Here is a 24,044-nt window from a genome sequence, read left to right as displayed (position 1 = left end):
TGAGCACATTTTAGCAATGCATTGATCTAGTAACTTGTGCTGCCAAGCCCTGTGGAAGACAAAAGGCAGTTCCCCAAGCCATTTCTGAAAGGGGAAGATCAAGGACTTCACGTCTAGGCGCACGTTCCATGCTTTGTGGATTCCACATTTGTGAATTCGCCTACTCTGCAATTAACTTGTGACCCTAGATCTGCCACCCTGCCTGAACACGTGCAGAAATGCAGAGAATGTGTCAGGCACGGTGTGATGCTCCGGCCCCTGTTTCAGCTCCGGCTGCAAGCACAGGTGCTTTTCACGGTCTATTGACGGACACGCTTTTGTGCTTTGCGTTAGCGTATGTCATTTACGACGGCCCCGATCTCAGTGCTAAGTGCCACCTCGTGTAACTAAGCACAGAGACGCAGTTAGATGAGCTTCACTCAGCTCAAGCCACAGTGCCCTTGGCCACGGGCTCAGAGTCAATGCGTCAACAATATCCACTGAAGAAGGTATCTTCATTTTTTTAAGAATGTTTTTTTTAATGTGGACCATTTTTAAAGTCTTTCTTTAGTCTGATTACAATATTGCTTCTGTTTCATGTTTTGGTCAAGGGATGTGGGATCTTAACTCCCCAACCAGGGATTGAACCCACGCCCTCCCCTGCAATGGAAGGTGAAGTCTCAACTAATGGAAGTGAAGTGAAAGTTGCTCAGGCGTATCTGACTCTTTGCGACCCCCTGGCCTATACAGTCCACGGAATTCTCCAGGCCAGAATACTGGAGTGGGTGGCCTTTCCCTTCTCCAGAGGATCTTCCCAACCCAGGGATCAAACCATGGGAGGATTCTTTACCAGCTGAGCCACAAGGGAAGCCCGACAAAGTGATAATAATTAAGAATGATGCCCACATTTCTGACTTAGGCAACCTGGCAGATGATGATGATGCCAATTATTAGAGCTAGGAAATACTGGAAAGGGGGCATGATGGAAGGGAAGATAATGAACATGTATATTTAGTCATAATATAAAAATGTTAGGTCATATGATACGGCTAGCTCTTTTTTATAAATATTTGTTATACCTTGAACATATAATTCTTATAATGTTAAAAAGCTTTCAACTTTTCACTTTATGGATTATTTTCTCCCTAAGTCTATTGGCACATTTTTATAATTAGAAATAGATATAAAGAACAATCGAAAGCCAGGGAATTCCCTGAAAGAGGTGTCTTTCAACAAAAAGCGTGTAAAACGAGGGCAGTGTTGATCAGCTGACAAATAAAAGTGATGCTGCAGGACGGTTGTGTAGTGTTCACGGCAACGTTTTTGAGCAGGACGGTGAATAATGACAACCCGCTCCACGCTGCTTCCTTGTAAGAGAATCTGGCCAGGAAGTGCTACGGTTTGGGGTATCAGGGACTTTTCTGTTGAAACGAACGTTCGCAGGCTGGAGGCCCGCCCCCGCGCTTACGTCAGTGCCGTGCTTCCGGGCGGCCTGGGCGGCCAGGCGCTTGATCCGCTCCCGGTACAGCTGGGCCGCACGGCTGCTGTACTTGGCGTTGGTGTCATTCGTGTCACACCCGTGCTGATGGAAAAAGGAAGACTGCGGAGGAAAGGGCTCGGGTTAACGGCAGGGCTGCGCTAAATCCACCGGGGTGACCAAAACCATTACTGCACGCCATGAGGGGCCTTTTTGAAAATACTAGTGAAATCCAAAATAGTTTAAACCGTGAAAGATTTTTATAAAATTTTTCCTTGTAGAAGGAGTAATACCTTCCACAGACGTAACATTAATATTCTGGGAAAAGTAGACACGAGACGTGCCTCACAGAATGAAATAACTGGGCCCTCGCTGCTCCACTGGAGCGTCTCCATCGCTCTGAACGTTATCTGAGCGCACCCTTTCAACTAAGGACTGCGTCTAACTTGAGCAATCGACCTTAGCTTAGAGCCCTACTAAGTTGGAACTTTCTTTTCTTTGCATCTATATGAGATGATTTATTTATGTGTTTAGGCTCTGCCGTGTGGCTTGCAGGATCTCAGTTCCCCAACCAGGGACTGAACCTGGGCCATAGCGGGAAGCACTCGGAATCCTAACCACGGGGGCCACCAAAGTTGGAATGTCTGATAAACCACTTAAGTAAGAGCCAAGCTAACCCTCTCCTTGTTGAGCACCATTTCCTCATCGGTGGAGACCACAGCACAGACAAGGTGCTGAAGCAGGTACTTGGACAGTTAGAGGACTCTGCTTGCAGCACCTCTGAAGGATCTCTGTACAGACGTGAATTACAGCATTCACAGCTTAATTAAAGCAGGTGTTTTAAAAGCCTGTGTGAGTGATCCTTTTGTGAATTCAACGGGACAAATAATGGCACTGGGCACCCACACGTACCGGGTCCTGTCTAAGTTCTTGGTGGATACCATCGCATCAAACCCTCATGGTCACACTCTCAGACACATGCTGTTTACAGACGAGCCAGAAGCAGAGAGGTCCAACAAGCTGCCCAGCGTCACACAGACGAGCAAGGCGCAGAGCTGGCATTCACACCCAAGCTTCTGCTTGAGCTTAGCGACCACCGACTGACCTGCCCCCTCCACTCCCCCACATCAGCTGGCTGAGACAGGAAACTGCTCTCTCGAGCTGGGTAGGGACCCTACATCCTTACGAAGAAAGAAATAAGGACAGAGACTATCAAATCCACAGTATTAACGTGAAGAACAAGTTTGTGGACATAATGAACATGGGCATGGTTTTCTAATCACATGCTTGAAATACTGAAGGCTTACATTCTCAACAGGGGAACGTTTCTTGGAAACTGAAAAAAAAACCCAACTTAGTTATTACCATACTTTTTAGCCTTCCAAAGATCACCCCTACCTGTCAAAAATCATAGTCCTTGGTATTTAATTTCTCTCACTAGGGAAAACTAAATCCAATTTAAATTTAAAACAAGCTAACTGATGAATTTAAATTTCATTTTTCTGCTTGCTGCTGCTGCTAAGTCGCTTCAGTCATGTCCGACTCTTTGCGACCCCATGGACTGCAGCCTACCAGGCTCCTCCATCCATGGGATTTTCCAGGCAAGAGTACTGGAGTGGGGTGCCATTGCCTTCTCCGTTTTTCTGCTTAGGGAACATTAATTAAGAAAAAGTCTGAGATACTGATCCAAAGGAAACCAGTATTTTGAAAATTATTCTTTTAGATTTACTATTTTAATTTTGAATATTTAATTGAAGAGCAATATATTGTACTTGAAATGGATACCAATTTGATTTCTAATACTTTGAGCATTTATTTTTATTTATTTACTTGGCTTCACCAGGTCTTAGCTGCCGCACACGGGAGCTTCACTGGGGCATGTGGGATCTAGTTCCCGGACCCATGATCAAACCTGGGACCCCCAGTATTAGGAGCAAGGAGTCTTAGCCACTGGACCACCAGGGAAGTCCCTTTCTAAAAAAAAATGTATATACATTTATTTGTATTTATTGATTTCTAATACTTCGAACATATAATGGTATGTCTCAGGGAGTTCTACTTACTCAACCTATATCATTTTGGCATACCGCTATAAGCATATAATGGTATTTTATATAAAGGGAGATTTTGCTGGCTAGATTTGTAAGGCTGCCAGTTTAGTGTTTTAGAAATCAGATATATTGAATTTGTAAATGAAATTTAAAATGGTTGAGGATCCTTAGCTAGATTTGTAAATGGGGTTAAGGAAATTTGCTCTTTTATTATAAGTTAATTGAACACTTCAAAAGCTACTTTTACAGAGAAATTAAGAAGTTTATAAATTGACACATGATATTTACGTACTATATTTGAAGATTTGGAAAATGGCTTTTTTTAATTTGTAGATTTAATAAATAAAATTGAGATAAAAGAACCTCAAAGCAGTACATCCGAGTACAAAAGAACCCTCAGATATTAAAAAACTGTATTATCACAAAGAAGCCTCCCAGTTCCTCTACATCATCACTCCTGTTTTCTTTTTCTTCAAAGCACTACCACCTGTTACTTTCTTGGTTATTCTTTACTTGCTCTCTGTCTCTGCTGGTAAGGGAGGAGTCTCAGTCATCTTGTCCATCATTGTATCCTAGCCCAGGGCTTCTTGTTTCACAGGTTTCTAATAGATTTCTGGATAAACAAGCCATCTGGGTCATCCAGCTCATAAGCCCACCATGTCTTCCCACCGAGCAGAGCCTCCTGAACTCTTACATGCAAATGCTGGACTTCTTCACGAGCGCAACACATATGTGTACAAGAAGAAAATGAGAAATCTAAGATGAACTTACTGCATTAGCATTTCCTCCAACTTGCATGCATCGCAACTGAAACCAAGACCAGTTAGAATCCAACTCTGTAGATCTAAATGGAAAAAAATATTTTGAAATGTTAATACTGTTCGTCCCCAGAATCAAGCCACTTGACTCTTGAGGATAAGATTTCCTCAATCTGCAGGATCCTGAAGAAGCCTAAGTTTCCGTTAACAGTGACACATGCTTCTGGGATGCTGGGGCTCCCGGGTGAATGACAGTCGGTACAAGCTGCTCCTGGACCCTCTCACCCTTCCTAGAAGCCAAGGCTCCGAAAAGCGATGTACTATTTGGAGTTTTTCCAGGTCAGCTATTGATTTGTCCAGTTTGACCCTTAACAGCAGCCTGGAGAATGCTCACAGTCTTGTCAAGTAGAAGGGACCCACTCAACATCACGACCATCAGGGCGGGGAGAAAACCCAGGATTTAATGTTGCTGAAGCGAAAACTGTGTGCCTCCTATCACCACCATACCTTGTACCCGACGTGTTTATAATCTAAGAGCAAGGCAAAAGCAGGAACTATAGGCCCTAACTGTAAGAATTTACCAAGTGATCACTGTAGACAATATGAGAAATCTTCCTACTGAATCCATAGACATGAGCAAAACACAAGGCCGTCCCTACATTCAACACCAGCTTTTCCCGCACTAACTGGTAAGGAACGTGGGCATTTTGAAATGGGTACAGGTTGAACCTCCATCCTTTACTAAATGGGCAAGGTAAAAAGAAAAGAAGCTCCATATTCATCAGAAAATATCCTTTTATGCTGCCTTTCCTGTTTCTCTTATTTCTCTGCCTATTGGTATCATTTAACTTTTGTAAATATTAGGACGTTATTTTGAAGCCAATAGCTACCTTAAGATTAATACTAATACATATTATTATTAAATATGCATAGGACAAACTGACTTCATGGTAACATATGAAAAGTAAAAAATTAAACCCTACTTTATAAGAAACAGATTTCTTATAAAGACAAAAAAATCTTTCTTTGGAATCTGAATACCAAGCAAGGTGATTAAATTATGTATATTGTTCTGAAATTCTTTCTCTGAAACATCTTGCTTAGTCACCACATTTTCATGAATTCCCCCAGGTTGAGTTAGGTGCCATCCCCACCTCCTGGGACGCAAGGTGGCAGTCAACAGCACAACCTCTGGAGGGAGCTTTAAAGTGCAAATCTCTACTCTGTCATTACAAGCTGCATGGCCTTGGGGAAATCACTCAACCTCTGCATCTTACTTTCCTCATCTGTACAGTAGGGATAATTATAGTAGTATCTATTTCACTCTTATAGAAATTAAATAAGCTAATATTGGAAAGGTGCTGGCTCACGGTCAATACCATATGGTAAAATTCTCATACCACCATCAATATAGTCACAGCATCGCTGTCACCAGCATCACCACCAGCACCATCACCACCAGCATCACCATCACCACCAGCATCATCATCACCACCATCATCACCATAATCACCACCATCATCACCATCACCACCAGCACCACCACCATCACCACCATCATCACCACCAGCACCACCAGCATCACCACCAGCACCACCATCATCACCACCATCATCACCACCAGCACCACCATCACCACCAGCACCACCATCATCACCATCATCATCATCACCACCATCATCACCACCATCATCACCATCATCACCACCATCATCACCATCACCACCAGCACCACCATCATCACCATCATCATCACCACCAGCATCACCACCATCACCACCATCATCACCACCACCAGCACCACCATCATCACCATCACCACCACCATCATCACCAGCACCACCACCATCACCACCATCATAACCATCATCACCACCATCACCACCAGCATCACGAACACCATCACCACCACCATCACCACCAGCACCACCATCATCACCATCACCAGCATCATCACCACCATCACCACCAGCACCACCATCATCACCATCACCACCACCACCATCACCAGCATCATCACCACCATCATCACCATCACCAGCATCATCACCACCAGCACCACCAGCACCACCATCATCACCATCACCAGCATCATCACCATCACCACCACCAGCACCACCATCATCACCACCATCACCAGCATCATCACCACCATCACCACCAGCACCACCAGCACCACCATCATCACCATCACCACCATCACCATCACCACCATCACCACCAGCACCACCAGCACCGCCATCATCACTGTGGTGACTCTGTCACACTGTTCTAAGCAGCAAGCTCCAGAGGACAGGAACACCCCATATTTTTCTCTCAACTCCTAGCACAGGCACAAAATAGGTACCTCACTTTAAATATTTTTTAAAGTCCTAAAATTAAGACTGTAAGTACTCAGATTTGCTAACCTGCCTCACAACTTTTAATCGTAAACTATCTTTAAAAAAAAAACACCAAGTATTTCATTTTTTTTATACAAAGGTGTTTGTATTTTATTTATCTATTTTTTGTTGCACCTCATAGCATGTGGGATCTTAGTTCCTGGACCAGGAATCAAACCCACACCCCTTACACTGGAAACTAGGAGTTTTAACCACTGAACCACCAGGGAAGTCCTCAAGCCAAATATTTCTATATTTCTTAGAAATAAAAGAAAGAATTGATTGTGTTTAAACTGACCTGACAGAGATTTTCTCTGCTAACATTGGAATTTCAAAATAAAAGGTTGATAGTACTGGACTCTGAATATAGTCAACCTTAAGAGGCCGCTCGAACTGCTTGTCGGTTCCCATGGCTATAGGAGGAGGTGACTCCCTGTAGGCTGTATCTCACCTTTAATTTAGATTAAGAGAAGTGGAAAAGACAAGAGTCCATGACAGTGCTAATAAAAAGTAAAGCAAGGAAAGCAAGAGAAGTTGGAGAATTAGTGTCACTTTAACAAAACAGCTTCTGTTAACAAATCAGGTCAGTGAAAAAACAGGTTTCCCACAACTTCTGTAATCCTCATATGTCAACATAACTGCCTTAAAAACTGCATGAATTACCTTCACTCATGGCTGCTGTAGCCAGTATTCTTTTTTTTTTTGTAAGTAGAGCATTTAAATGGATTTCAGAAACTTATGAAATCAGAACGAATCTCACAAATAAACATGACAAAGTTATCATGGAATCAAAAATTTTAAGTGGAGTAAATTACACCATAACTAGTAATCTAGACTCTCACAGACAAGCCCAGCAACGGCTTTCAGGCAGCCATTTGTTTATAACTGGCCTGACGGGCTAATTCAAGGTCACGAGAGGTGTTGCCTTTCTAAGCTAACATCATAAAAAGGTTCTCCTCTTGCGTCCACTAAGCCAGCACCCAGATAATTCAGATCTGATCACTGTCAACAAGCTGGCGGCTTGCCACGAGCCAGGATCCATGTGAGTTCATTTGCTCACTCCTGCCAAAGCCCTAGGTAGAGTATAAGCCTTCTAGTCATCACTTTCAAGGGAAGGAGATGGAGACACAGAGATGTAAGGAGCTCACCTGGAGCTTGTAAGGGATGGCAGCAGGATTCAGACCCCCAGCAGCCAAGCTCCAGCGTCCTCACTCTCAGGGTCCACCCAGCATTGCCTCGTGAACCTCGGGGGTGCCCACTGTGCCCAGGCCCACGTCAGTCTTCCCCTCCCGAGTGCACCCCTCATGGGCCTCAGGAGTATAAAGTTTCAGCTCCCAGCCTGGCAGTCAATCAAGACCCTGCCAAGGTCACCGAGACCTTCCCCTCTGAATCTAACGTCTCTTCATTTTCCTATGCTTTAAAAACTAGCTACCAGATATTTCACTTTTTTCCCATCTTTACACATTTTCTTTTGCTTATTTATTTGGCTGCTACGGGTCTTAGTTGCAGTGGCGGCGGTGGTGATTTAGTCGCTAACTCACGTCCGACTCTTGCGACCCCATGAACTGCAGCCGGTCAGGCTCTCCTGTCCATGGGACTTCCCAGGCAAGAATACTGCAGTGGGTTGCCATTTCTCTTCTCCAGAGGATCTTCCTGACCCTGGGATCGAGCCCATGTCTCCTGCATTGCAGGCCGATTCTTTACCACCGAGCCACCAGGGAAGCCTCTTAGCTGTGACCTGTGGGATCCAGTTCCCGGACCAGGGGTTGAACCTGGGCCCCCTGCACTGGGAGCACAGAGTCCTGGCCACCGGACCACCAGGGAAGTCCCTCCAGACTTTTTCTTACTGTCCGAGGGCTGCCCTCCTTGTCTCTCCGTTATCAAAATCGCACCAGGCCTTTGAAGTTCACTGCGACTGCTACTTTCTGTTTAAACTTTGCCCAATTTTCCAAGCCGAAGGAGACGCTCTTTCTATCAGTGCTCTGTACAGACCATCTTACTGTTTACGTTGTATTTGTAGCCCCAGCCCAATGACGTAAGGTTGAGACCCCCTGCACCTCTCATGGCTTGTCAAACACTTAATGGTGAACTAGAGAAGAAACAGAGCCAGAGAGGAGCTCAGGGAGACTTGGTGTCACAGGCCCTGGGGGGAGAGCTCTGGGCCTGGAGTGGGGGTGGGGAGGGGGCGGGGCCACGCCACCAGGTCCATTCTGCTGGCGGCTCCCCAAGCAGTTGGCCATTTCCGCAGATGCCTAACCTCCCTTTCCCTTTTTGCTTGGCAAAAGCCAGAGTTCATGATTTTTTCCTTTGCAAATGTATTGACTTGAAATTCTACTTAAAAAAAACCCAAAACACAGCTCTTATTAAATAAACATTCCACCCATGCCAAACTGTTAATATTAATATGTTCATGCCTAGGAAATGGGACTCTGTGTGTGTGTGTGTGCGTGTGTGTGTGCGTGTGCATACGCATGTGATGTGTGGCTGGTTCGCAGAGGGAGAGAAAGAGGGAAGGGAGTTCTAGAGGAGGGACTTTCACTTCCCACTCTAGGACTGTTTGGATTCTTTTTTCCCAATGAACTATGTTTGTCATTTTTTTTTTTTAAATCAATGAAAAATGTTTAAAGAGCAGCCCTCTACCTCTGAAAAAAAAATCCTTAAATACCCTTATCATCCTTGACTTTCTCCTGCTCAAATCCTCAACTGCTGCCCTCAGTTATACATACAGAGATTTTTTTTTTCCTTAATGGCTGTTTTTGAATCATGTACAAGCATTGTGATTCACCCGGTTATATTTATCTAACTTTTCCAAGGGTGGCAATTAAACCTGCAGCAGCCCAAAGAGACCCTGCTGCCCAGTCTAGTCGGGCTCCCAGTCAGCCCTTCCCTCAGCTGGGGACACGTCAGAAAGCCACCTCGTTTCCTGGGAGGGTTTAAACTGGCAGGCTGCTGTGTGGTGGGGAAAAGGGAGGGCCTGCTCCGGTGGGCGGGGCCGAGCAGAGAGGAAGACAGCCAATTGCACACAGAGTCTGGGCATCTCGAGCTCTGGGCAGAGTAGGTCACCATGTGTTACCTGGTGACAATCGACCTGGGGGGAAAAGTACACGCAGATAAACTTGCCCTGGCAACCACATCCCTCCACATTTAAAAAAGATATGAGGACCAGAGAGTGTGTTAAAAATATCCTGCATCTAAGGAAAAAGAAAAGACAAGACGGGAAACTGATAGATGCTCTGAAAGTAGTAAGAACACACAAGAGAATTCCCTTCCCTAAATCATTGCCTATGGAGTTAAATGGCTATAATAATTAATGCGTTCTGCTCCCATGGACGGAGGAGCCTGGTAGGCTGCAGTCCATGGGGTCGCGAAGAGTCGGACTTGACTGAGTGACTTCACTTTCACTTTTCACTCTCATGCATTGGAGAATGCAATGGCAACCCACTCCAGTGTTCTTCCCTGGAGAATCCCAGGGACGGGGGAGCCTGGTGGGCTGCTGTCTATGGGGTCACACAGGGTCGGACACGACTGAAGTGATGTAGCAGCAGCAGCAGCAGCAGCTCTTATAAACTGATTTCTGAGAAAAAGAATTCATGAGAGCACATAAAGAAAGCTTTTTAGGTTAATACAGTAGAAAATTATAATATTAATAGGTTAGTCCATGGGAACAAATACTCTTTGTGGTAATCATGTTATAGGATCAGTGTATTCCTAAAGTCATAACAGGCAGGGAACAGGTGAACTGACTGGGGGAGGCCAGCCACGGGGAGATCTCAGCCACAGGGGTGCCCTGCAGAGGCAAGGACTACTCGAGAGCATGCCCTGCTTGGCTTCCAAGCCCGGAGCCTGCCTGGGGATCCTTATCTGAATGTATTTAACTTCACAGAAGGGCACATCCAGCCTCCCACTGGAATGTGGGGTATCTTTAGTACCCACAAAGGCCCCATAGAGGGTCAGAGTAGAGACAGGTACTCGCCAGAGGAGCCCAGGCAACACACATCTGAGGTTAAGAAAAAAGGCTTCACACTGCACACATCTTTCATACAAAAATCATTCCCTCCAGCTCTATTAATGTCCTTGGGAGGCTGAGCTGTCGGATTACACTTGAGGCGAAACCCAGCTCCGAGGGTCCCCCTGACTTAAGTAACTAAGGCTGAAGAAGTGATGGACAGACAGAACCCCCCTTCTCCCAGGAAGGGTCAGAGCAAGACTCCCATGTGCTGCTCATTATCAGAAGACAAAAAAGGAAAGGGGGGCGACAGAGGATGAGATGGTTGGATGGCATCACCGACTCGATGGACATGAGCTTGAGCAAACTCCAGGAGATGGTGAAGGACAGGGAGGCCTGGTGTGCTGCAGTCCGTGGGGTCGCAGAGTTGGACATGACTAAGCGACTGAACAACAGCAACAAAGGAAAAGGACCCTAGACCCTGAGACCCTGCCTCAGACCCTAGACTCTGACTGTGTCTTCAACACCACTGCCTCGGCTCTTGGGCCAGGCTCTACAGACAGCAACTGAATAGAAAATTACTCATTTTCCCAGTTTACTCAGTTACCCATAGACTTAAATCTCCATGACTCAATCTACCTCTCTTGTTACTTGATGGCAAAGCAAACATAAAGGAAAAGGGGAGAGAGGCCCATGGAACGTTGTACTCACCCCCGCCCCCAGGAGAGAGGCCCCCTTACCGGATGAAACTCAGGTGGACGCCCAGGGACCGGTGGCCCCCCGAGCAGTCGATGCACAGGAATACCCCGTAGGTGATGCTGGCCCAGCTGGGGTTCTTGGCACCACAGTCAAAACACACCTGAAAGAAAAGTTCAACACTCAGTCACCAATTGATTCTTATTCGCCAGATCAGCCATCCCATAGGACGATAACAGGATTTGGCTTGAAAACTGCTTAAGCCTCACAATTTAAACTGATTATTAGAGGGAATTCCCTGGTGGTGCAGTGATAAAGGACTCAGCGCTTTCACTGCTGGGGCCTGGGTTCAAGCCCTGGTCAGGGAACTAAGACCCCACAAGCAGTGCGGTACAGCCAAAAACAAATAAATAAACGAACTGGCTATTAGAAAATATCTCACCTCGATTTTTTAAAAAAGGCTCAAATTTCTACTTCATTTATGATATTATTATATTACACATATTATATATAAATATAAATATTAATACAATGCATTAATTACATAATAAATTACATATTACCGTGTATCTATTATAACACGTCCCTGGTGGCTCAGCGGTAAAGCATTCGCCTGTAGGGTGGGAGATGCAGGAGACACGAATTCCACCTCTGGGTCGGGAAGATTCCCTGGAGGAGGAAATGGCAACCCACTCCGGTATTTCTTGCTGGGAAAATCCCATGGACAGAGGAGCCTGGTGGACTATGGTCCATTGGGTCACAAAGAGTTGAAGCACACACATACAGGTTATTATAACACTCGGCAGTATGTGTAGTGAATTCAGATATGTTTATCATCTCAAATATGACACATGCATGAAGCATCAACAGGGCTCCTGCCCCATCACATGAACAAACACTAGACAGGAACATCCTGGGGAAACGCCCAACGCCTTACGGTCCCTTGCTCTCCACCAGATGGCAGGCGTTCACGCATGTTTCTTTTCTCCTCAGCCAGAGGAGGCCAAGAGCGTGGTAGCCAGACTCCAAGATGCCCCTGGGATCCTGCCCTCCTGGTCCTAACTGAAGTGAAGTCACTCAGTTGTGTCCAACTCTTTGCAACCCTATGGACTGGAGTCCACCAGGCCTCCTCCATCCATGGAATTTTCTAGGCAAGAGTGCTGGAGTGGGTTGCCATTTCCTTCTCCAGGGCGGGGCTTCCCTTGTGGCTCAGCTGGTAAAGAATCCATTTGCAATGTGGGAGACCTAGGTTCGATCCCTGGGTTGGGAAGATCCCCTGGAGAAGGGAAAGGCTACTCACTCCAGTATTCTGGATTAGAGAATTCCATGGACCATATAGTTCATGGGATCGCAAAGTCAGTCAGACACGACTGAGCGACTTTGATTTCACTTCACTTCTCCAGGGGATCTTTCTGACCCAGGGATCGAACCCAGATCTCTCGCATTGCGGGCAGATGCTTTGTCAGATGCTTTACCGTCTGAGCCACCAGGGAATCCCAAATCCTGGTCCTAAACCCTCATGTGATCTCCAGCCTCACTCTGCCCAGGAGACTTGTGTGACCAATGATACGGCAGATGTGCTGCTGCGTCATTTCCGGGTGCGGTCCTAAAAGGCCCTGCGGCTTCCTTTCTCTCTCCGGCTCCCTCTTCCCTGGATCCCTGGCTCTGGAGGACAGCAGCTGCCATGTCCAGAGGTCACTGGGCAGCCTAGTGGAGAGACCCACGTGGGGAGGAACCGAGGCCTTCAGTCCAACAGCCAGCCAGTGGGAAGCGGAGGCCGGCTGACCTCCGTGTGGGTGAGCTTCGAGTAGAGGCCCCAGCCTTCAGTGGCTGTGGCCTCGTGAGAGGCCCTGAACCTGCCAGCATCAACGATGACGCAAGTCAACATTCTTCATCTGATAACAGGAGCACAGACACAGTGCTTGTCATGGAAATTAACACTACTGATTAATTAGAGTCGCAACAACAGGACTGTTAAGAATTCCACTAATAATAGAATTGTTTTCCAGGAAAGAAAAAAAGAAACCCATATTTTCACCAGCTGAGCGCCCTCTCTCCGCAGATTCCTGGCCTTCAAAAGCTGTGTGAGACGAGTTGTGATTGTTGTTTTAAGATGCTGAGTTCTGCAGTGGATACTGATATGGAGACCTATCGCTGCATGGAACGCTGTGTCCTTCACCACCTCTGCCCCCTCCACTCTCTGCAGGCCACTTTTATAACAGACACACAGCTCACGCCCACGGAGCATGCCCCCTCCTGCACAGAGGGTGCCTGGCACTCCTACAGGGTCCTGGGGACCCCTCCTCCCTCATCAGCACACAGCCCAGAATGGTGAGAGCTCAATCAATGTTTTCTGTGTATTTTTTTATCTCCCACTGAGCCTGAAAAATAGTGATGTACCCACACTGAGCATTCAGTAAATATATTAATCAAATGAACAATTTGTAAAAAATAGCACCAGCTCAAAAATTATCGCCAGCCCTCTCAACACTGACTGCAGTCAAACATTCTTCATCTAATAATGAGACATAAGAGTATTCTAAAATACACAGTGCTTGTCATGGAATTAATATTTGTAATGAATTAAAACCAGAACAACAGAACAGTAAAAACTCCATGAATAGGAGGTTTTTTTAAAAGCTCCCAAATTTCAGATATGCTTGTCAGGCAGAGCCCCCTCTGTGAAGGTTGTTCCAACTTTAACCATGAAGAGAGATCTGGCTTCTGGCCTCTCGAGGGCAATACATGCGTGAAAACACACGTGGATTTTCCAAAGCCCTTCAGGGTGACAGGTTCACATGAAGCCTATGGGAATAGTGGTGGAGGGGTGACAGTTGACATGAGAGACACCGGTCATTCACTTCGGTGTTTGTTGGTTGCCTGCTGTATGCCAGACGCCATGGCAGAGCCTGAGGTATTAAGAAATGGATGGTGGCACTGATCCCACAAACACTTGCTGAGTCCCTCCCCTTCCCCCCAACAGGCCACTAATGTAGGAGAAACGCATGCACGTTAAGCTGCTTCAGTCCTGTCTGATTCTTTGCAATCCCATGGACTGGAGCCCGCCAGGCTCTTCCATCCATGGAGATTCTCCAGGCAGGAATACCAGAGTAGGCTGCCAGGCCCTCCTTCAGGGGATCTTCCCGACCCAAGGATCAAACTCAAGTCTCCTGTGTCTCCAGCGTTGGCAGGCAGATTCCTTACCACTAGGACCACCCATGGAGAAGGCAATGGCACCCCACTCCAGTACTTTTGCCTAGAAAATCCCACGGACGGAGGAGCCTGGTAGGCTGCAGTCCATGGGGTTGCAAAGAGTCGGACACGACTGAGCAACTTCACTTTCACTTTTCACTTTCATGCATTGGAGAAGGAAATGGCAACCCACTCCAGTGTTCTTGCCTGGAGAATCCCAGGGACGGGGGAGCCTGGTGGGCTGCCGTCTATGGGGTTGCACAGAGTCAGACACAACTGAAGCGACTTAGCAGCAGCAGGACCACCCAGGACATGAAAATGAAGATGCCCCGGGGTAATGGCCATTAGAGTAAGGAATCCCCTCTAGTGGGCTGCCACACAGTGGGACCGACTCTGCCAAAGGTGCCATCCCCCTGCAAGAGACCACTGTAATTCCTCATTCACTCAGCCAACAGCTGCCACTATCGGGAAGCCCCTGGCACACATGGAGTGATGTACAAAGGTGGCCTGTGGAACTCACAGCAGTCTAGGAGTCCTAGCAGGGAAGACAACACTAGTTATAATGCTGAACCTCAGAAAGCAAGGATAGGATGCAAAGTTTTCTAGACAGGGTACAAGTGGCATTTGGGACATCAAGAATAGAGTCTAAAAGGGCAGTAAGTGGCAAAAGCCTATGCGGGAAATGGCCCTGTGCAGGGAGATGACCCAGAGGCTGGGAGCACACAGCCCAGAGCAGGCAAGTCCGAGAATCACTCCCGAGGTAGTTGCAAGGCTGGCTGTGAAAAGACAGCATCAGGGCTTCTAACAAGCGGCCTCAGCATCTTCCTGACCTACCAACTAAGAATGTAGCTCCATGAGGGCTGGGGCCTTGCTCGCTTGAGCTGAGCTCTGAGCGTTGAGCCTGATACAAAGCACGGACCAAATGCAAACACAGGTGGTCGAAGAGCTCCTGAGCCAAGACTGTGACCTATGGAGGCTGAAGTCAGAGGACAGCTAGAAATCCCAGCCTGGCTCTCACAAGTGCTGCCTTGGTTCTCCTGCTGAAACGGGGACTCTACTGTGCTTTGATATGCAACTGTAAACCAAAATGCCAAAGAATCGATGCTTTTGAATTGTGGTCTTGGAGAAAACTCTTGAGAGTCCTTTGGACAGCAAGGAGATCAGACCGGTCAATCCTAAAGGAAATCAACCCTGAATTTTCATTGGAACGACTTGGTGCTGAAGCTGAAGCTCCAATACTTTGGCCACCTAATGCAAAGAGCCAACGCATTGGAAAAGACCCTGATTCTGGGAAAGATTGAAGGCAGGAGGAGAAGGGGACGACAGGATGGACAGTTGAATGGCACTACTGACTCAAAGGACATGAATTTGAGCAAACTCTGGGAGATGGTGGAGGACAGGGAAGCCTGGAGTGCTGCAATCCATGGGGTCACAAAGAGTTGGACATGACTTAGCGACTGAACAACAGTAACAAACCAAAGTGGAGATATGGTTTTCTAAACAAAATATCAGCTTTCATGGTAATAAAACTAATTTTGGACTAGCAGTTTGTTTTGCCTTGTGTGAGAATAATAATTACTATAGAAATCACAGCTAATATGTTCCATGCCAGGCATTGTTGCTGGTCAACGGAATCTTTCTAACAACTGTATAAGAAGGCACTTTTCTTATCCCCATCAGGGCCAGCTTCTGGGCATGTGTGTAATCCATGCATTCACTCACATGGGGCCCTGCATGGCACGCAGAAGGGCCCATGAGTGGTTAATGCTCTGCTGTGCCATCTTGAAATTCTTAATACTTTTCCAACAAGAGCCCTCCATGTTCACTTTGCATGTTTCAAGTTCCCTGCAAAGTTTATAAAGCCAGTCTTATCCCCATGTTAGAGAAAACTAAGGAAATATGAAGTGAAGGGTCATAGCCAGGAAGTAGTATCCCAGGGATGAGACCCCAGACAGGCAGTCTGCCCTCGAGCACACTCTTCATCCCTTCACTGTGCTGCCTCTCTCCAGACCAGGCAGCCCTTGATCTGTCCTCTAGACACAGGACCACTAGCTCCAAAAAGGCAGCAACCTGTCCCTTTCCCATCGGCGCATCCTCAGTGCTTTGCAGTGCCCGGCACACTGCAGGTGCTTAACTAGTATTTGTTGAATGAATAACTCAAACAATCAATGTAACATCAAGGAACAGCTGAGATGGGAAGGATTTCACAAACTAGAAAACTGACCCTTTGAGGTAAACCTTTGATCCAGAGTAAATATTCACCATACACAGAGAGGGAGCAGTTGGATGCCGCATTCTAAAAATAAACCACAGTGTTTTTAAGTGCCTTTCCTGTAGAGTTCTTTTTAACCTTCTCATTTTAAAAATGCTTATTAATTCTTCCACATCATTATAACTAGTTTCCATCTTTGCTTAGGTAAAGGTTTATTGTGCGTGTGTGTATGCTGAGTCGCTTCAGTTGTGTTCAACTCTGTGCAACCCGATGGACCATAGCCCACCAGCCTCCTCTGTCCATGGGCTTCTCCAGGCAAGAACACTGGAGTGGGTTGCCATGCTCTCCTCCAGGGGATCTTCCTGACCCAGGGATGGAAACTTTGTCTTTTATGTCTTCTGCCTTGGCAGGCAGTTCTTTACCACTAGCGCCACCTGGGAAGCCCTATGGTTTATTCTGTTTGCCACCCCATGGTCTATACAGTCCATGGAATTCTCCAGGCCAGAATGCTGGAGTGGGTAGCCTTTCCCTTCTCCAGGGGATCTTCCCAACCCAGGGATTGAACCCAGGTCTCCCGCATTGCAGGCGCATTCTTTACCAGCTGAGCCACAAGAGAAGCCCAATGGTTTATACAGTTCAGTTCAGTTCAGTCGCTCAGTAGTGTCCGACTCTTTGTGACCCCATGAATTGCAGCACACCAGGCCTTCCTGTCCATCACCAACTCCTGGAGTTCACTCAGACTCACATCCATTGAGTCAGTGATGCAATCCAGCCATCTCATCCTCTGTCGTCCCCTTCTCCTCCTGCCCCCAATCCCTCCCAGCATCAGGGTCTTTTCCAATGAGTCAACTCATTGGAAACTGGAGTTTCAGCTTTAGCATCATTCCTTCCAAAGAACACCCAGGGCTGATCTCCTTTAGAATGGACGGGTTGGATCTCCTTGCAGTCCAAGGGACTCTCAAGAGTCTTCTCCCATGCCACAGTTCAAAAGCATCAATTCTTTGGCGCTCAGCTTTCTTCACAGTCCAACTCTCACATCCATACATGACCACTGGAAAAACCATAGCCTTGACTAGATGGACATTTGTTGGCAAAGTAATGTCTCTGCTTTTCAATATGCTATCTAGGTTGGTCATAACTTTTCTTCCAAGGAGTAAGCGTCTTTTAATTTCATGGCTGCAGTTACCATCTGCAGTGATTTTGGAGCCCAAAAACATAAAGTCTGACACTGTTTATTACTAACACTCAAATAAATAAAAAGTCTTAGTCAAGGAACGTAGCACCACACTGTGGAACACTACCACAAACTAATTTTGCTCAATACTTTTATTAACCCTACTATAGAATATAAATTTTTTTACAGGTGTGTTGTTCATAATTAAAATAATAATAACAAAAATAGCTGATATGTATCGATGGCCAATATATACAGGTACTACTCTAAGTGTTTTTCTCGGATTTTCTTATTTAATCCTCACAATAACTCTCTGAATTAGACCCGGCTCATGCCCCATTTTCAGATGAGGAAAAAAGGCACACAAAATGGTCAAGTAATCTGCCCAAAGTGACAGGAAGTCATGGGGTCTGGACAACAATTTATAGGCAAGCCCACACATGTCCTTCAAAAGCGTTCTTGGTATAAAGACACTGACTTCTTATTTAAAAGGGGCACCTTCCTGTTGATGAGTTCAGTCAATGAGAACATATGTTGTGTTTCTGAGATAAAGCAGACAAAAATATATGGTTTCTACTCTGCTAACTCTAGATCCTTATCTCATCTAGTTTACAGCAACCACTCTTTATAAACAGATTCACGGAAATTTGAAAATCAAGAAAACAGCAGAGAAATCGGCACTGGAGAATTCCTGGAACCTTTCTCCTCCGGTCTTTCTTACATTCGTCAGATATCACCTCCAATAAATGGCTTCCTTTCCTATTTCTCTTAGGCTGTAAAAATACTGGCTCCCCCCGACCTGGACTGAAAGACATCTACATGTTGTAAAACTCTGGGACTTTCTGTGCCACCCTGTCTCATGACCATGCTGCTTAACAGCTGTTCACTCTGGAGGTGGCAGTGGGGGCCAGGCAGAACAGTCACGGAGAAGAGGGGAGAGTCCATGTTGACATGACCGCCCTTTGCACTGGCCAGGTTCCACGCCAACCTGTGATCCTCACCGAGGTATCACTTTAGCCTGATGTGTCATCCATCTCTAGCCAGTCGCAATAAGTGCTAAGAGTCATAGGGGTGGGAAACAGCCCCTGAGATGAAGAAAAAAAGGAAAACCCCAATCTCCAAGGACACCCAAAGGGAAGGAAGGGAAAGGGTCTGTGCTGGGCTTTCTTAGCAAGAGTTAAGAGCTCCAAGTCACTTAGCAGCAACTACTTAGAAGCTTCATGAGACACGGAGATTGAGGCTCCCCCACCAAAGGACACGGCACCAACCAGCCTCCAACTGGAGCCTCTGGGGAGACTCAGAGGTGAGCTCGAAGGTGGGGAGGGGGCATCAGCTTGCCCAGAGCTACCAGCTGGAGTTTCTGACCCGGTGCATGCTTCCTGGCTGGGTCACAGGTGGCCTGCGGGGTCCGCCCCCAATCGCGGGAGCCCCGTGTACGCCCCCCTCCCCTCCAGCCCTTTCTCAGGTCCCCGAGCTCACCCCTAATTCTCTCAGGAACTCAAGTGTCCACTCTGCTGCCCCCTCAAAGCCCCCTTTGCCTCCCCGTAAGCTCCCAGGCCCCATACGCCCCTGGGACCCCCAGATGCTCCCGCCTCCCGCCCCCAGGACTTCCCAGGTGTCCGTCCAGCCTTGGACCTAAGCGTGCGCCCCCTGCCCCGCCCCTCCCTTGCTGAAGCGGGGAGGGCAGCGCACCGCCGGGACCCAGGCCAGGCCCAGCCTTTGCGGCCGTACAGTGCGACGTGTCACACAGGCCGGGCCGGCTCCTCCTCCCCGCGGCCGCGGCCACTGGCGCCGTAGGGGCCGCCCGCGGTATCCCGCAGGGATGCCAGGCGAGCCTGAACACTCCTGGCGGCCGTTACCTTGTTGGTGGGCACCGAGCGGAGGCGCTTGAAGATGGTCAGGATGTCTTGCTTGCTGGGGTCCCCCATGATCACCCAAGAACCGGGGCGCAGCTGGCCCCGCCAACCGGGAAGGGCAGAGCTGCAGCGGTTGCAGCCTCCCGAGGGTAGACGCCGACCGAGGGGCGGGGCTGCCCGGGAAGATCAGACCCCGCCTCTCGACGGCCCCGCCCTGGCCCCGCCCACCGCCGCAGCGCAAGCGCCCCTCGCGCCGTTCGCTCAAGCCCCGCCCCGGAGCGGCACGCGCATGCGCAGGGAAGCTCGCAAGCCTCCAGGCCCCTACCTGGCTTTGTCTCTGGGCGGTGCTTGTCGCAGGCGGACCAGGGTCAGGTTTATGCGGGCGCTCAGGGCTGCCCGAGGCACCACCGCCTCGGATGACGCACTCCTTCCTCGGCCACAGTCGGGCGGCAGAACCTGCCACTCCAAGTGGCAAAGGAGAAAACTTGCAGGGCGAGGGCCTCCCTTCCGTCTCCCGATGCCCGAGGGCAGGATTTTTTTCTAGTCGCCTTTTAACATATTTATTTATTTTGCCCCAAGCTAAAGCTGAGGCCTGGATGGGAAGCGTCCTGTGGCGAAACTGACCGGTACTCTTGCTTCCAGTACTCTTGCCTGGAAAATCCCATGGACAGAGGAGCCTGGCAGGCTACAGTCCATGGGGTCGCAAAGAGTCGGACACGACTGAGCGACTTCACTTTGGGTATATCAGTTATTGTTATTGTTCAGTAGCTCAGTCGTGTCCGACTCTTTGCAACCCCATGGACTGCAGCACGGCCAGGCTTCCCTGTCCTTCACGCTTTCCTGGAATTTGCTCAGACTCATGTCCACTGAGTTGGCGATGCCATGCAACCATCTCATCTTCTGCTGCCCCCTTCTCCTCCTACCTTCAATCTTTTCCAGCATCAGGGTCTTTTCTAATGAGTCAACTCTTCTCATCAGGTGGCCAAAGTATTGGAGCTTCAGTCCTTCTAATGAATATTCAGGGTTGATTTCCTTTAGGATTGACTGGTTTGATCTCCTTGCTGTCCAAGGGACTCTCAAGAGTCTTCTTCAACACCACAGTTCGAAAGCATCAATTCTTCAGCGTTCAGCCTTATTTATGGTCCAACTCTCAAACCCATACATGACTATTGGAAAAACCATACCTTTGACTGTATAGACCTTTGTTGGGAAAGTAATGTCTCTTCTTTTTTTTTTTTTCCCCCCAGGATGATTGCAACATATATTTAACAATACAGTTTTACATAGAATGCTAAGAGCACTTTTCATATTTTACAGAAGAACTTGAAATATTTGGACTTTCTATTAATATACCATAGCAAAGCCAAATCTAATTCCTAAATAGATGCATTACAATTTGTTTATAGAGTTTAAAGGCTTAATGGCAATAAGGAGGGGAGGAAGAAGTGAAAGTTTATTTTACATAACTGACTGGAAAATAAATTCGAGAAAAAGCAAGTACAATTTAATACGTTCTCATGCGCCCTGAAGGAGGTGGTGCCCGTTTTGGAGGAGTGACCACTGTGTCCAGATAGTCTCCTATTTGGAACTTCTGTGACTGCAGGGTCGTGGAGTCATCAGGCCCCTTTCTCCCAGACATGGTGCTGCCAATCTCCTTTACTCGATAGCCAGGCCTTTTAAGATCTGTAAAAACAATTGCAAAATTGAAGTGTGTGGCTTTTTTTCTGGCTTCTGGGTAGACTTTTACTAAACTAGTCGATTCTTTCAAGGTTGCATCCATCCAAGTGTAGATCTGCAGCTCGCTGGATGGCACGTTTCTGCGGGAGAACTCGTCCATGCAGTGGTGGCGGCTGTTGTTGGTGGTGAAGACGCGCAGGAGCAGTGGGCAGGTCTTCTCCAGATCCATGGGCTTCTCTGGCTCCTTCTTAATTTCCTCCTGGGTAATGCCCAACTGCACCACCATCTTTCTTCTCCGGCCTGCGAGACACTCACTCTGACCTCTGACCCCAGCAGCGAGCATGAGAACCAAGCCTGTCTCTGCTTTTTAATACTCTATGTTTGTCATAGCTTCTCTTCCAAGGAGCAAGCATCTTTAATTTCATGGCTGCAGTCACCATCCTCAGTGATTTTGGAGCCCAAGAAAATAGTCTGTCACTGTTTCCATTTTTCCCAATCTATTTGCCATGAAGTGATGGGACCAGATGCCATGATTATAGTTTTCTGAATGTTGAGTTTTAAGCCAACTTTTTCACTCTCCTCCTTCACTTTCATCAAGAGACTTTTTAGTTCCTCTTCACTTTCTGCCATAAGGGTGGTGTCATCTGAATATCTGAGGTTATTCATATTTCTCCTGGCAATCTTGATTCCAGTTTGTGCTTTATCCAGCCTTGCATTTCACATGATGTACTCTGCATGTACATCACTGGTTTTTCCAGTGGTCATGTATGGATGTGAGAGTTGGACTGTGAAGAAAGCTGAGTGCTGAAGAATTGATGTTTTTGAACTGTGGTATTGGAGAAGACTCTTGAGAGTCCCTTGGACTGCAAGGAGATCCAACCAGTCCATTCTGAAGGAGATGAGCCCTGGGATTTCTTTGGAAGGAATGATGCTAAAGCTGAAAGTCCAGTACTTTGGCCACCTCATGCGAAGAGTTGACTCATTGGAAAAGACTCTGATGCTGGGAGGGATTAGGGGCAGGAGGATGAGATGGCTGGATGGCATCACTGACTCGATGGACATGAGTCTGAGTGAACTCCAGGAGCTGGTGATGGACAGGGAGGCCTGGCGTGCTGTGTGATTCATAGGGTTGCAAAGAGTCGGACACGACTAAGTGACTGAACTGAACTGACTGACTCTGCATGTATAGTCATGTATGGATGTGAAAGTTGGAATGTAAAGAAAGCTGAGTGCCGAAGAATTGATGCTTTTGAACTGTGGTGTTGGAGAAGACTTTTGAGAGTCCCTTGGACTGCAAGGAGATCAAACTAGTCCATCCTAAAGGAAATCAGTCCTGAATATTCATTGGAAGGACTGATGCTGAAGCTAAAACTCCAATACTTTGGCCACCTGATGCGAAGAACTGACTCATTGGAAAAGACCCTGATCCTGGGAAAGATTGAAGGCAGGAGGAGAAGGGGAGGACAGAGGATGAAATGGTTGGATGACATCACCGACTCTATGGACATGAGTTTGAGCTAGCTCCAGGAGTTGGTGACGGACAGGGAAGCCTGGTGTGCATGGGGTCGTAAAGAGTTGGACACGACTGAGTGACTGAACTGAACTCTGCAGATAAGTTGGATAAGCAGAGTGACAATATCCAGCCTTGTTGTACTCCCTTCCTGATTTTGAACCAGTTCATTATTCCGTGTCAGGGTAAATCAGTGAGAGGTAACAATTCTCCTAAGGCAAAAGATGCTTATTGGTCTTATATGATGAAAGCAGACAAGAAGAGAAGCTGGCTTTTTCCTACCCTTTGGCTGACGTTACTACCTGGAGGGTTTAAGTGCTTGGAGAAGGGCATCTCTTTGGCTTAGTGGGTTGGAGCCGCTAGATAAGTGTCGCCCGCGGGTCAGGACAAAGATAACAGGTTTTGGAGTCCAGGCCCGGTTCAGCCAGCTCCCTCCCAGCTTTGTGATCTTGGTCAGATCACTTCTCTGAAGCTGGGCTGCTCCTCCCTACCATGGGGTTAGGGCTGGGGAATCAGTGCTGGGCAGTGCAGTAAAGCAGCCTCCCAGTGAACCCAGGGAAAGGCTTGGGCAGTTGTCTTTCTGCTTTTGAGGCGCCGTGAGGCGTGTTCTCTCAGCCAGTCTGGTTATATACCCTCAGGGAAGCTGGAAGCTTGCAGGGCTGGAAGTATTCCAAGGAAGGGAAATATATCACCTTCCAGAACAGTAAGTTACTTTTGCAGTAAGTTTCAGCTCTGACTGAAAGTTCTTCCTTGTATTGAATCAAAGTATTACTTCCCTGGTGGCTCAGTGGTAAAGAATCTGCCTGTCAGTGCAGGAGACAAGTTTGATCCCTGGGTCAGGAAGATCTCCTGGAGGAGAAAATGGCAACCCACTCCAGGATTCTTACTGGAGAATCCCATGGACCGAGGAACCTGGCAGGCTCCAGTCTATGGGGTCACAAAGAGTCAGACACAACTTAATGACTGAACAACAACAACACTGCTGTAGTCCCTGAACTTTGTGTCCTTCGGTACTGGTTTGACCCGACACAGAATACCCTTTCTGATGAGAATAATTTATCAAGTTATGTATCAGATTCAGGGTATTGTCCACTCTGAGAAGAAAAAAATGTACAATGAAAAGTAGACAGTATCT

At 47.3% G+C, this 24,044-nt stretch overlaps 2 protein-coding genes across 2 annotated transcripts in view; both read right to left on the bottom strand.

Annotated features, from left to right (window-relative positions):
- The window catches only part of ARFGAP3 (ADP ribosylation factor GTPase activating protein 3), a 51,081-nt gene extending 31,175 nt beyond the window's left edge, over positions 1-19,906 (bottom strand). The window contains exons 1-4 of the mRNA XM_055566051.1: positions 19,726-19,906; positions 11,333-11,451; positions 4,279-4,351; positions 1,448-1,579 (exon numbers count right to left, since the gene is read on the bottom strand). Of these exons, the coding sequence (XP_055422026.1) occupies positions 1,448-1,579; positions 4,279-4,351; positions 11,333-11,451; positions 19,726-19,794 (393 nt within the window). The 5' untranslated portion in view covers positions 19,795-19,906. The remainder of the gene's footprint in view (positions 1-1,447; positions 1,580-4,278; positions 4,352-11,332; positions 11,452-19,725) is intronic.
- A 1,074-nt stretch (positions 19,907-20,980) lies between these two features.
- LOC129641294 (histone deacetylase complex subunit SAP18-like) lies at positions 20,981-21,742 on the bottom strand. Its single transcript, XM_055566017.1, has one exon. It carries the CDS (start codon positions 21,740-21,742, stop codon positions 21,227-21,229), a length of 516 nt encoding a protein of 171 aa, XP_055421992.1. The 3' UTR covers positions 20,981-21,226.
- Between the last annotated feature and the right edge of the window lie 2,302 nt (positions 21,743-24,044).

The sequence above is a fragment of the Bubalus kerabau genome, chromosome 1 (genome assembly GCF_029407905.1).
Source record: "Bubalus kerabau isolate K-KA32 ecotype Philippines breed swamp buffalo chromosome 1, PCC_UOA_SB_1v2, whole genome shotgun sequence".
NCBI classification, from domain to species: Eukaryota; Metazoa; Chordata; class Mammalia; order Artiodactyla; family Bovidae; genus Bubalus; species Bubalus kerabau.
This window is presented reverse-complemented; position numbering and strand designations above follow the sequence as displayed.

What these genes read in the sequence shown, in the direction of transcription:
- LOC129641294 (XM_055566017.1), bottom strand. Translation starts at nt 21,742, where the DNA reads ATGCTCGCTGCTGGGGTCAGAGGTCAGAGTGAGTGTCTCGCAGGCCGG.